This window comes from Triticum aestivum, chromosome 6B (assembly GCF_018294505.1).
Source record: "Triticum aestivum cultivar Chinese Spring chromosome 6B, IWGSC CS RefSeq v2.1, whole genome shotgun sequence".
NCBI classification, from domain to species: domain Eukaryota; kingdom Viridiplantae; phylum Streptophyta; class Magnoliopsida; order Poales; family Poaceae; genus Triticum; species Triticum aestivum.
Genome location: NC_057810.1, coordinates 537,613,739 through 537,626,154, shown reverse-complemented (window position 1 = coordinate 537,626,154; position 12,416 = coordinate 537,613,739). Strand labels below are relative to the sequence as shown.

The 12,416-nt window shown below is 48.5% G+C and overlaps 1 protein-coding gene across 1 annotated transcript; it reads right to left on the bottom strand.

The window, feature by feature from the left end:
• Positions 1-2,619: 2,619 nt before the first annotated feature.
• On the bottom strand, positions 2,620-6,782 carry LOC123137871 (probable WRKY transcription factor 35). The gene is made up of 3 exons (XM_044557726.1): positions 5,985-6,782; positions 5,322-5,465; positions 2,620-3,698 (listed from the first exon to the last, which is right to left on the bottom strand). Exons 1-3 carry the CDS (start codon positions 6,587-6,589, stop codon positions 2,996-2,998), a joined length of 1,452 nt encoding a protein of 483 aa, XP_044413661.1. The 5' UTR covers positions 6,590-6,782; the 3' UTR covers positions 2,620-2,995.
• Between the last annotated feature and the right edge of the window lie 5,634 nt (positions 6,783-12,416).

Here is a 12,416-nt window from a genome sequence, read left to right as displayed (position 1 = left end):
CCAAGGAGCCCAGGTTTCACAAGAAGACCAGGCACATCAAGGGTCGCTTCAACTCCATTCGTGAAAATGTTCAAGATGGAGACATAGATATTTGTAAAGTACATACAGACCTGAATGTAGCAGATCTGTTGACTAAACCTCTCCCTAGAGCAAAACATGATCAACACCAGAACGCAATGGGTGTTCGATACATCACAATGTAACTAGATTATTGACTCTAGTGCAAGTGGGAGACTGTTGGAAATATGCCCTAGAGGCAATAATAAAACGGTTATTATTATATTTCTTTGTTCATGATAATTGTCTATTGTTCATGCTATAATTGTATTATCCGGAAATCGTAATACATGTGTGAATACATAGACCACAACAAGTCCCTAGTGAGCCTCTAGTTGACTAGCTCGTTGATCAACAAATAGTCATGGTTTCCTGACTATGGACATTGGATGTCATTGATAACGGGATCACATCATTAGGAGAATGATGTGATGGACAAGACCCAATCCTAAGCATAGCACAAAGATCGTGTAGTTCGTTTCGCTAGAGCTTTTCCAAATGTCAAGTATCATTTCCTTAGACCATGAGATTGTGCAACTCCCGGATACTGTAGGAGTGCTTTGGGTGTGCCAAACGTCACAACGTAACTGGGGGACTATAAAGGTGCACTATGGGTATCTCCGAAAGTGTCTGTTGGGTTGGCACGAATCGAGACTGGGATTTGTCACTCCGTATGAGGGAGAGGTATCTCTGGGCCCACTCGGTAATGCATCATCACAATGAGCTCAATGTGACCAAGTGTCTGGTCACGGGATCATGCATTACGTACGAGTAAAGTGACTTGCCGGTAATGAGATTGAACGAGGTATTGGGATACCGACGATCGAGTCTCGGGCAAGTAACGTACCGATTGACAAAGGGAATTGTATACGGGATTGATTGAATCCTCGACATCGTGGTTCATCCGATGAGATCATCGAGGAGCATGTGGGAGCCAACATGGGTATCTAGATCCCGCTGCTGGTTATTGACCGGAGAGGCGTCTCGGTCATGTCTGCATGTCTCCCGAACCCGTAGGGTCTACACACTTAAGGTTCGGAGAGGCTAGGATTGTAGATATATGAGTATGCAGTAACCCGAAAGTTGTTCGGAGTCTCGGATGAGATCCCGGATGTCACGAGGAGTTCCGGAATGGTCCGAAGGTGAAGAATTATATATAGGAAGTGCAGTTTCGGCCATCGGGAAAGTTTCGGGGGTCACGATATTGTACCGAGACCACCGGATGGGGCCGCCTATCCCAGAGGTCCCCATGGGCTGAAGTGGGAGGGGAACCAGCCCCTGGTGGGCTGGTGCGCCCCCCCTTGGGCCCCCCTGTGCCTAGGGTTGGAAACCCTAGGGATGGGGGGCGCCTCCACTTGCCTTGGGGGGCAAGCCACCCCCTTGGCCGCCACCCCCCTTGGGGATCCCATCTCCTAGGGACGGCGCCCCCCCCCCCCCCAGGGGGCCTATATAAAGAGGGGGGAGGAAGGGCAGCCGAACCCCAAGTCTCTGGCGCCTCCCTCTCCCCACGCACCACCTCTCCCTCTCGCTGAACCTTGGCGAAGCCCTGCCGAGATCGCTGTTGCATCCACCACCATGCTGTCGTGCTGCTGGATCTTCATCAACCTCTCCTTCCCCCTTGCTGGATCAAGAAGGAGGAGACGTCTTCCCAACCGTACGTGTGTTGAACGCGGAGGTGCCGTCCGTTCGGCACTAGGATCTCCGGTGATTTGGATCACGACGAGTACGACTCCCTCAACCCCGTTCTCTTGAACGCTTCCGCGCGCGATCTACAAGGGTATGTAGATGCAATCCTCTCTCTCGTTGCTTGAAGACTCCATAGATTGATCTTGGTGAAGCGTAAAAAAATTTATTTTCTGCAACGTTCCCCTACACCCCCCTCAAATGAGCTACGAGCTCTTTTGGGCTTCTAGCTTATTTTCACAGTAATCTGCAAAAGAACTGGCCCATAACCGCATGCACCGAATCCCAAGAAAAAATTAGTACACATTATAGATTGGGGGTGGGGGTGGGGGGTCAACAAAGTAAGAAAATTATTAACCTCAAATGGCACCCTACAAACCTCCTCCCGGTGTCACTGCCATCATTGCACACACGAAGAACATGATCGAACTAATGTTACACTTTTCAACCTTGCATTGCTCACAACTGATATCGTCACTGGGATCATAGTTTGGTTGCACATAACTGTCAACAACATCATGAGGGGGCTCATGGTCCTCAAGCGCCGAGGCTGAATTGAAGACGTCCCACCAATACAACAAAGCCTCCCATTGTTCCCCATAATCGTCCATTGCGCTCTTCAGAAAGTAGACAAACACCAAATGTTGAAGTGTAGGCCAAAAACAGGCCTACAATAGTGACATACATTGTTGTTCTTCATATGTACAATATAGATGAGCAACTATAACTCCATTAACTAAGCTCTCGGTAACACTTTCATCCATGCACCCACATTCGACATACTCTGTCTGGAAGCACGAAGATAAACTCAGAAAATCTCTCAAAATCATAGTGTGGACTCCGGGTTCTTCTAAACATGAATAATTAACAAGAAACAAGTCCATGTTCTTCATATTCTGAAGAACGAGAAGCCACCGAAAACCGTCTAGGCCGGTTCTCTATTAGTTTCCATTTGAAAGACTGTTTGTCTTACCTCCTACTATGTAAATGTACCAAGAAAAAAATGTACTATATACTAGATCATCTTCATCAAAACCATACTCAATAACACATCAGGGAGGAGCACGCAGTGTGTAATAACTAATATAAAAAGTAAAGAGAGAGGGGGAAAACCATACTTTCCTTTTCTTGCTCCTGTTATCATTAAGGTTATTTCAAGCCTATATCTAGCTAGAGATGTCCTCAAGTGTGGTGTTTGCATTTGCACATCGATGCAAGCCTGGTATGTTTTAAGGTAACTAATTGACGTCAAAACTCATAAACCCATGTCCCCTTGCTCAAGTGCGCTCCCTGCAGAAGTAGTAACAGCAGCACTAGCGGGCGCCCAGTCCATCATGAATAATGAATCCACGTCGTCCTTGGCTGCTGCCTTCTCCTTGCCAGGTCTGGCCTCCATGTACTCCGTGGAGAAGATGAGGCTGACAGGGTCGGAGTCCAGCTCAGTGAGGTCAGCGAAGAAGTCGTCCTGGTGGTGGTAGCCGCCGGCCTCCTCGGGCATCATCGGCCTGTAGCTCTGGCTGAACATCTGCTGCAGGAGATGATCACTGTAATAACCCACCGTTGCTGTAGTATCACCGCCTATCCTTCTCTCCATTTCTGCCTCCTCTTTCACAGTCATGGGAGGTGTGTTGTTGCCGGTGCTTGTGGTCGCCGTGGTGGTCGTGCTCGTGGCGGCCGGGGTAGCGGCGGATTGATCCTTTGATTCTGCCTTGACGACTGGCTTGTGCTGATTGCGCGAGCAGTTCTTGCTGTTCTTGGACGCAGCTGCAGCTGTGTTGCTGCTGCTATTCTTGGCGTAGTGGGACCGCGTGGAGCCGGCGAGCACGTTGCGCTGCGTCGGCCACGGGTGGTTGTGCTCCGAGGTGTAGGTGATGACCAGCATGTTGGGGTCCGTCCGGCTGCGCTCCACTTGCTTCCGTGCAGGGCACCCCTTGGAGCTACTGCATCTGTAGTACCCTCTGAACATGCAATGCATGGTAGAAAGTTTCGTCAGAAATCTATTGTGGATTCCACAGCATATGATATGTACTACCACACCCTAGTTACATCACTGGGAATTGTTTGATACCAGGGGCCGGCACACTGATATCCCCATTTGCTGAAGTGCATCATAAAGTGTTTCAAACTTTCCACAGAACATCATGGATGCAACTAACAAACATATAGTACTAAGTTCATTAAAACCATATAAACATTAAAGAATTAAAAACATTTCCTCCATCACGCAATCCAACTAAAATTGGAAAAGAAGGTATATGCAAGTACAAGAGGAGTTAAATAGCTCTATTTTTATTCCCTGTGAAAAAATAGCACTGTTTTTATGGCATTGACAGAGGACTAAAAATGCATTGCCATATGAGAGGTACTTTAATAAGAGTAAAAATGAAAAGGCTAAAGAGCGCAGAACTATTTGTATCTGAAACGGCCGGGTATGTGTAAATTTTGACATTGTGGTATGCATTTTTTAGGCAAATGGAACGTCAATTCCTTGATAAACAATACCACCTGCCTGTGTCATTTAGATATTGATTTATTTTAACCAAAATATAATTTAAAATGTATTGCAATTATGTCATGATAAAAAATTAAAAAATGAAGTTGCAAAAGGATGTGTTAAGAATTTCGGATGTATACACATGGTGTCAAGAGTGTCCCCAACCTCCCGAACTTAATCATTTCATATCTGTTAATTTTAAACAGATTAGTTTCAACCAATACTAGGAAAGTTGATTAGTTTCGGTTGTTGATGAACCACGTCTTACAAAAGAGCCGTGTAAGCATATGCATGCCAGATGTAGCCACCAACTAAAAAATTATTAATTCAATGGTTAGTTATCTTGTGTATATTTTGGATGAATGGAATATTGAGTTAGTTTGACAAAGTAGTAAGCAAGGTCCTATATAATTTCCAATCTAAGCTTCTTATAACTGTGCATGGGTCAAACTTTTTCCTACACCTACATTAACTTTAAATAGGACAAACTAATTTCATACTAAACTTGAAGCACCACAAAGGTTGATGAATGTCTATGAAGAAAATCTCCATATAATTAGCTTCGGTCGGTTTATTTGGTCAGCCCAACACATAATCCTTGTGGTGAGGAAGCAATATGAAAGTGTGAGCCTACTTGAATGCACTATAAACATTGTTTGAACTGTACAGTTAAACTGGAGATGTCAAGTTGAAAGGACAAAGTAATAAATACAACTCCAACAGAAAAAGAAAACATAACAGTTCAATGCGGTACTAGCTTCCCCACTTGCCGGTTGGAATATATAGATGCAAGCTAGCTTATCATATTCTTCTGCAACTAGCCAGATAGAAATGTTACGAAAAGGAGAGGTATACATGTGTTAGAGTGTTTTCTCTCCTCGTTGAGGAGGAGAATCTATGTGAGTTTGAGCCTGCATGCTCTTACTATGATTACATGATCGCCATAATTATTACAGGCACACATACCCTGGCCTGATATATACTCTACATGCATGGAGCAGAAGAGAGCTAGAGAGACTGAGTGAAAGAGATGAAGCTATATACCAATACCAGCAGAGAGAGATTAATGGGGTGCTCCATGTCGTACCTTGGGTAGGGGGAGCCTTTGATAGGCTTCTGGCCATACTTCCTCCAAGCCCAGAGATCAGAAGGAACAACCTCCCCAGTGGTCTTCCCGGCCACTGCTGCTGCAGGTGCTGGGATGCACACCACCTTCCTTGCCTGGTTCTTCCTGCATCAAACACAAGACCACCTTAATTTAGACTGCCATCCAGCATCCACACACAGTTTTGAGCGACTAGTAGTACATGCGCTTAAACATCTAAAGCTGAAGGCAACTGAAAACTAGGGTTTGCTGTAATAACTAGGAGCTGGGGGGGATATAGTCTTGGTATCATGTATTCTGGTGTATATGTAAAGATTGAGTTAATTTCTATCAGAAGTATTATTTTTCTTGTTACTCCTACAAAATATTGCTGTTTTTGTCATAGCCCAAAACTGGCCATGCATTTAATTTCTCTTCTTTCATCTCGATCCTTACATTCTAGGGAGTTGCAGAATGAGGAAAAACTAAGCACGGTGGGAGGAAATGGAGCTGCAAACTTTCCCTAAATTACGAATCCTGAACAGTGCCCCCACGACAAGGAACTCCGTGCTTAATTGCACTTGTCGGGAGGAATCGAAGAAATTAAGGCGGACTTGTGTAGATCTGACTGAACAGATAGCTAGCTAACGATGGCCGGTGCCGAACCTGCGCTTGATGCCCCCGCCACGCGGTGAGGACGACATCTGCAGCCCTGCGACGGCGTCGAACGCGCACGGGCCAGCCGCCACCCCGTGCCCGGCCATCGGCCCGCCGAGCTTCGCCGCGTCACCGCCCATCAGCGCGTACGGCGACAGCCCGCGCATCGGCATCTCCCTTGGAAACATATGGTGATTCCTCATGTCCAGGAACCTGCCACCAGCACGAACAGTTGTTCCACCGCCGCCGCAGCCGGTCGTGTCGACGAAGCCGACCTGCTTGGCCATGCCGATACCCATCGCGTCCTGGACGGCGTCGAAGAAGTCGGCGGCGGCGCTGCCGGAGGAGGAGGGGTAGTCGGTGCTGAAGGCATCCGGGAGGCCGGAGAACGGGTCACCGAGAGCGTCTGCGCTGCTCGGCCCAGCACCGTCCGAGGACGACGTCTGGGGCAGCGGGAAGAGGATCGGGTCAGTCGGCAGCTGCAGCCACTCGGTGGCCGTCGACGACGGGGGATCGGCAGAGCCAGCCGGCATGGCCCCGCCAGCTCGGACGATGTCGGTGAGGTCTCCGGCCTGCTGGTCGCCATCCACCCTCTTCAAGAAGTAGTCGCACATGACTACCCCTTTCTCTCTTTCTCTCTCTCTCCCTCTCTGGTGTGTATGTATGTATATATGAAGTATACCAAGTAGGCAGCAAGACAGCCTAGAGCTAGCTCGTGCTTTATGCTTGGCAAATTCACACGAACTCAAGAGCTAGCTAGCTTTGCGGAGAGAGGTCGACGCAGATGACACGAGAGAGAGAGGGAGAGAAAGGCTGTGCAGCTGCAGGCTGCCTGTCTTTTGTGGAGAGAGATGTGGGAGATGGCGTGTCATGTGTGGTCTGGTGCTCCCTAGAGGACAAAATTGTCTGTGCGATAGAGAGAGGGAGAGGGACTGAGCTGAGGGGGCGCGAGGAGAGAGGAAGCCGGCAGTCACTGGGAGTGGACACTGTTCTTTTCCTCCTCTGGAGAGAGAAGAGACATGCATGGACGATGGTGGGAGGTCAGGTCGCTGACTTTCTCTTTCATCTCAGGCGCAAAGTGTTCTCCGCACGCAAACGCAGCACGGGCCAAGGGGTGCCGGGGTAATTTTAAGTACAAGCGGCGGGCCGGCCGGGCTGCACGGTAAAAATCACGTCACGGTTTGAGCACGATTGCCGTACTATATTTTTTCCAAGAACACAGTCGCATGCATTCATATATACGCAGATACACTCATCCCTACGAACACACACGTAGAGTCGTAGACCTTATCCCTATAAAAGCATCTACAATCGGGCGCCTCAAACCGGCCTCAAACGCCCGAATATCCCGCTCGGTCACGAAAATCTAGCCCAGACGGGCGCCTCAAACGTCCGGACTCACCGGCACCCCTCATATCCAATCCAAATATGAGGAAGAGATGGGAGCGCCCGGACGTGTCCGCCACGTAGTACTGGCGATGGGGTCCCACATGGAATCGTCCGGAAACACGGTGGTTCGACAGACGCCTCCCCCGTTGCCGCGGTGTGAACGTCGTGTGGCGTCGCTCCGGCATGCTGCCCGAGGCCAAATTCGGCTATTTAAGCTGGCCGGCGGCCCCCAACCCTAGCCCAACCTCTGCGCCGCCACCGAGCCCGTTCACCTCCTCTCCCCTGTTCTTCCATGCTCTCTGGCATCGCCATGGTCAGGCGCAAGATTGCCACGTACGCTATGCTCATGCCGGAGTGCCGGAGGCAAATCGCGGAGGAGATCTAGGCGAGGCGCGCCGCCTACATCATTGTCGGGCTGCCTTTGGACTCTCTGAAGCCTAAGGAGGAGGAGGGGCAGCAGTTGAAGGAGCAGGAGAAGAGCACCTGCCGGAGCCAATGGAGGTGGCGGATCCGGAGGAGGACGAGGCGGAGCAGCCTGCTTCGGGGTTCAACATGGCGGAAGCGGAGGCGGAATTCGTTGTCGCCCAAGCCGTGGAGATGGCGGAGCAGCGGGCCATCCTGGAGTCCATCCAGGATGAGGCATATATGCAGGCCAACCGGCAGTTCCTCCGGCAGGAGCAGTCGGCGTCCGACGCGCTCTTCGCCAAACTCGGCGCGGAGATAGAGAAGGAGGAGGCCGGAGCGGAGCAGCCGGAGCCGTCGGAGCTGCAGCTGCCGCCCATGTACCCGGAGTCGGGCACGGAGATAGTCGACATCTTCGATGAGGAGTAGCTAGATCATCTCGTAGTACCTAGTTTTTTTAGTTTGCATGTTTTTTATGGATTTGACAATCTAGTATGAAATGTCCGGATGCACTTGTGCTAATTTGAGGAGTGTCCGGTCACTGCCAACAGACGCACGCGTCGCAGGCATTTCAGGGGTTATATTTGTCATATACGATTGTAAATGGTATAAGCACATCCGGAAGACTGAGCCGGCATATCTTCATCGTTGGAAATTCTAAAATAAATCAGAAATTTGAGTATCAGGATTTAAACTCTGATGAGCTAAAGATACCAGGGTCCTCTAACCACCATTCAAGGTTGATTCGTGATTTGCCGTACTATATCGATCAAAAAAAAGTTACGCGATCATTACCGCGAAATATAGTGACGATAATTGTATCAAAGTATTTTCTCCGTCCCAAAATAATTGTTTCAAGCTTAATATAACTTTGTACTAGAGCTAGTACACAGTTGAGACACTTATTTTGCGACGGAGGGAGTACGACACTGCTCGGTAACACTACATGGCGCTATATTAGTAGTCAATTAGTCACTGGTGACCCTCGCAAAAAAAAAGTCACTGGTTATACTGCTATACAGTGTGCTTCTGCGGTATTATCTCATGTCGACACAGCAGCCGAAAGCTAGGTTTACAGTGCAAATTAGCATGGTATAGCATCACAAAATGGCTAGATTATATTGGACGGCGGGGTAAGGATTAGCATCTACTATTGGACATTATAGCGAGTACTCCTTGTCATAATCAAACTAACCAACTTACTAGTGACCAGTCCACTGGAATAATCTCCCTTAATTTCGCTATCATGCTGAATTTGTACTCTACGTACGCCATGTAAAACATGTTCTATTCTAGTCGATCGATGCTCTTCAAATCATGTTAACTATCTCTCGCGCGCTGAACAGAGTGTGTGCCCGCAGAAATTCCAGGCCCCGTGTCTGGAGGCGTCTTTAGCGCACAGGACGCGCTTAGCGTCAATAAACAAAGCACGTAATAATTAATGATTTGTGTTCGATAAACGCGGATCGCTCCCAGCAGCTCAGCCTGGCTAACGTGTGCGCGGCTGTGTCTTCCTCACGTCAGTCAGTCGTGGCCTCGGCTGGAATGGATCGAACACCCACTGGAACAAAGAAATTCGAAAGCCATCGATCGGCAGGGACGCCTCTAGCTAGCTTACAAAAATAATACTACTAGATCTGTACTTACTGGGATCTTTCTTGAAATTCCGGCCTTGTCGATCATCGTCTTTCAGTGATCTCTAATGGCTTGATCTTGGCACTTGGATCTTTTCTCCTTAATTAAGAAAACCCTCGGGAGAACATGTAGTTCTGCATTCCGTGCATGGTTGGCGTGACAGTACTTTTTCTGGCTTATATATGTAGAGAGATGGTGGCTGTACTGCATGTAGTTTCTCAGTCTCAAACATCAAAGTTGATTATACTACTTACTCCTCTGCTAAAAAGAACTTATCTTAAAGTATACTATATGCGACATAATAACAAGCATGCATAAGAAATAAGGTGGGATCGCTGATCATGTTCATTTCAGTCTTCTGGTAAATAAAAAGAATATAGTCTTCGTGCAGGACTTTACATGTGATTTTGAGCAGTTTGACTAGCACAAATATTGTTCCATCGATCGAGACTTGGGAGTCAAGGCCATTTAACCGCACATGGATGCAAGTGAACTGAACGTATCTTTTGATGCCCGCGCGCGATGTGCTTCTTAATATTTATCTACTGATAGGATGTGTGTATATAGTACTTTCCCTTTCCTGAACGCCCATATCTTTATATTTGGTGGAGACTCCGTCTTCATGATCTACTCCGTATTATTTTGATCAACCCTGGTCTCACAAAAATAATCCCCGGAAAGATTCCAAATACAAGGCATTGGTCTCACAAAAATCTATTGATTCTCTCGACTTGTTGTAGATAGTAGTAATACCGCTGCAATGCGCTACGTGTCCCTTTTCCTGTTGCAAGATGTGCTAAAAGAAACATGAACTTTAGTTTTGTGGTTTGTCGGTAGGTTTAATGGTTGGTTTACTTTCCTCGGCCAAGCTTTTAAGGCTTTGTTTTTCTGTTGTCGAACTCATTTTATGATCTGCTGTGAAATATACCACTAGCTAAGATGGCTAGAAAATGCTACCCAAATGGTTAAGTAGGGGGAAACTGGTTGCTGGTTGGGCGAATGGGATGATCAGTTATAATTAGTGGCAAAAAAAGAATCTTCATATCACTATAAAGTTCAAATATAACTCATTGACACTAAAATTGTTTCAAATGAATAACATGTGTATACATGTAGGTATGGTAGAACGAATGAAAGGAACGCTCCCTCGTGTCGCTCCCCCAGGGCAACGGCGGGGGGGGGGGGGGGGGGGGGGGGGACCCTAGCCGCCACCGCCTCCTCCATCCTCTCTCCTCGTCGTCCCCAGAGGAGGCCACCGGGAATCCTGTGCACCACCAGTGAAGGGGACGGCGGGGCCCTAGCACCCCGCGGCCATGGCGCAGTTGGGAGGGCCCGTGCATGGCGGTGGATCGGATCGGTTGCACGCCCTCTTCCATCGGGTGCTTCTCTTGACGGTGTGGCGGCGCTCGACGGCGAGCGTGGAGGTCAGCTCCGGTAGGGGGCGTCATCTGAGCTGCGACACAAGGATCACGGAGCGGCGGCTCCGGACATGGCGGTGATGGCATCCCCTCCGCCGGGGATGATGGGTCTGGAGGCGGCTCCTTGTGGCGGCGCCTAGAAGCGGTAGATCATGGGATCTCGAGCCCAGGCTCGTCGCAGGAGGTCCCCGTGGCGACGATCTGGCGGAGGAGGTGCGTGGATTTGGGGGATCCTTCGGAAAGCCTAGGTCATGGACTCACCGCTGCTCTTCAGTTACCGCTGGGAGATTGTGGCGCTGGTTGCCATGCCTGTTCTGGTCGTGGCCTGGAGCGAGCCAGAGTAGCGAGGAAGGGGCGAGTGACGCATCTGCATAGACGGCGCCGCGGTTGCCTTCTCCTCCGCTGTTCTGACTAGCGACATGGGGGTCTGCTGGTTTTGCTTCAATAATGGAGGCGGTCCAAGGGTTCTTCTAGCGCCAAGACGGTGTTCTCCTTGATGTCGGCCCTCATTGATCTGGCTGTTGACGAGTTCCGGAAGGCTACTCCTAAGATCTCCATTGGGAGCTTGACGCATGTAGATTGCTGGATCGGATGGGATTCAGTAATGTGCGCCCCTGTTTCAGCCCGTGTGGCTTCAGCAGGGCATGATGCTGCGCAGTCTATTGATATTATGGGACATGTTGGTATTTCGATTTTGATGGTGAAGACAATGGCAGAGAAGGTCATTGAGGCTAAGGTCTCAGGCCTAGTAATGGTCGATCGAGTCTTACAGGCGATGAGGACTTTGCTTGGTGTTTGGTGACTTGTAGCAGCGACATCGTCAAGTGGAGGCGGCAACACAGGAGGAGTGCAAAGTCTTAGCTTTCAGGGTGAAAACCCAAGGTCTTCCCTTAATTGGTTGTCTGGCAGTGGCCTAGTTGAAGGCATTGTTTTTTTAGAGCGCGGATTTTCTCTAGGGTGAAAACCTAAGATCTGTGATCGGGCGACAACGACGCTTGTGCACTGTTTCCGTCTTGAATGTGTCGCTTGTGGAGAATTTGGACTTCGGGTGTTGTCTCGGTGATGGTTCGTGCTGCAGTTACAAGGAATTGATCACTATAGCGGGATCTTTTGTTTCTTTCTTCTTACTCCTTTTGTTTTTGGGTTGTGTGCATCCATAATTTATTTAGAACATTTCGTTATTGCAGAAGTTGGGTGTAATTGTCATCTCCGTGATATTAATATATTCTCTTTGTCAAAAATGTAGGTATGGTTGGCCGACCGATAAAACAAAGTGATGATGCTCTAAGGCGGTTGGTCTTTGATGTCCCCAGTCATATATTTCCCTCCATTGAACATTATCCAGTTATCGGTCCTGGTGTTTGCTACTTGTGACCTGCGTTGGAATTTCCCCGAATAGGAAAGGAGATGTAGTACAGTAGAGATAGGTATTTTCCTTAATTAAGAATCAAGATTATTAATTCAGTAGGAGAATCACACAAAGCCTCGTGAACAACACCTCCACACACAAAAGCCAATGCTTGCACCCATTGTTTTACCCATCATGGCAACAATACAAATACGTGTCTTGTCCTCTACTTTGTAACTGGGATATAGA

What these genes read in the sequence shown, in the direction of transcription:
- LOC123137871 (XM_044557726.1), bottom strand. Translation starts at nt 6,589, where the DNA reads ATGTGCGACTACTTCTTGAAGAGGGTGGATGGCGACCAGCAGGCCGGA. An exon ending in GGCGGGGGCATCAAGCGCAG is followed by an intron (nt 5,466 to 5,984) that starts GTTCGGCACCGG and finishes TGTTTGATGCAG; the next exon opens with GAAGAACCAGGCAAGGAAGG. An exon ending in AAAGGCTCCCCCTACCCAAG is followed by an intron (nt 3,699 to 5,321) that starts GTACGACATGGA and finishes TTGCATGTTCAG; the next exon opens with AGGGTACTACAGATGCAGTA.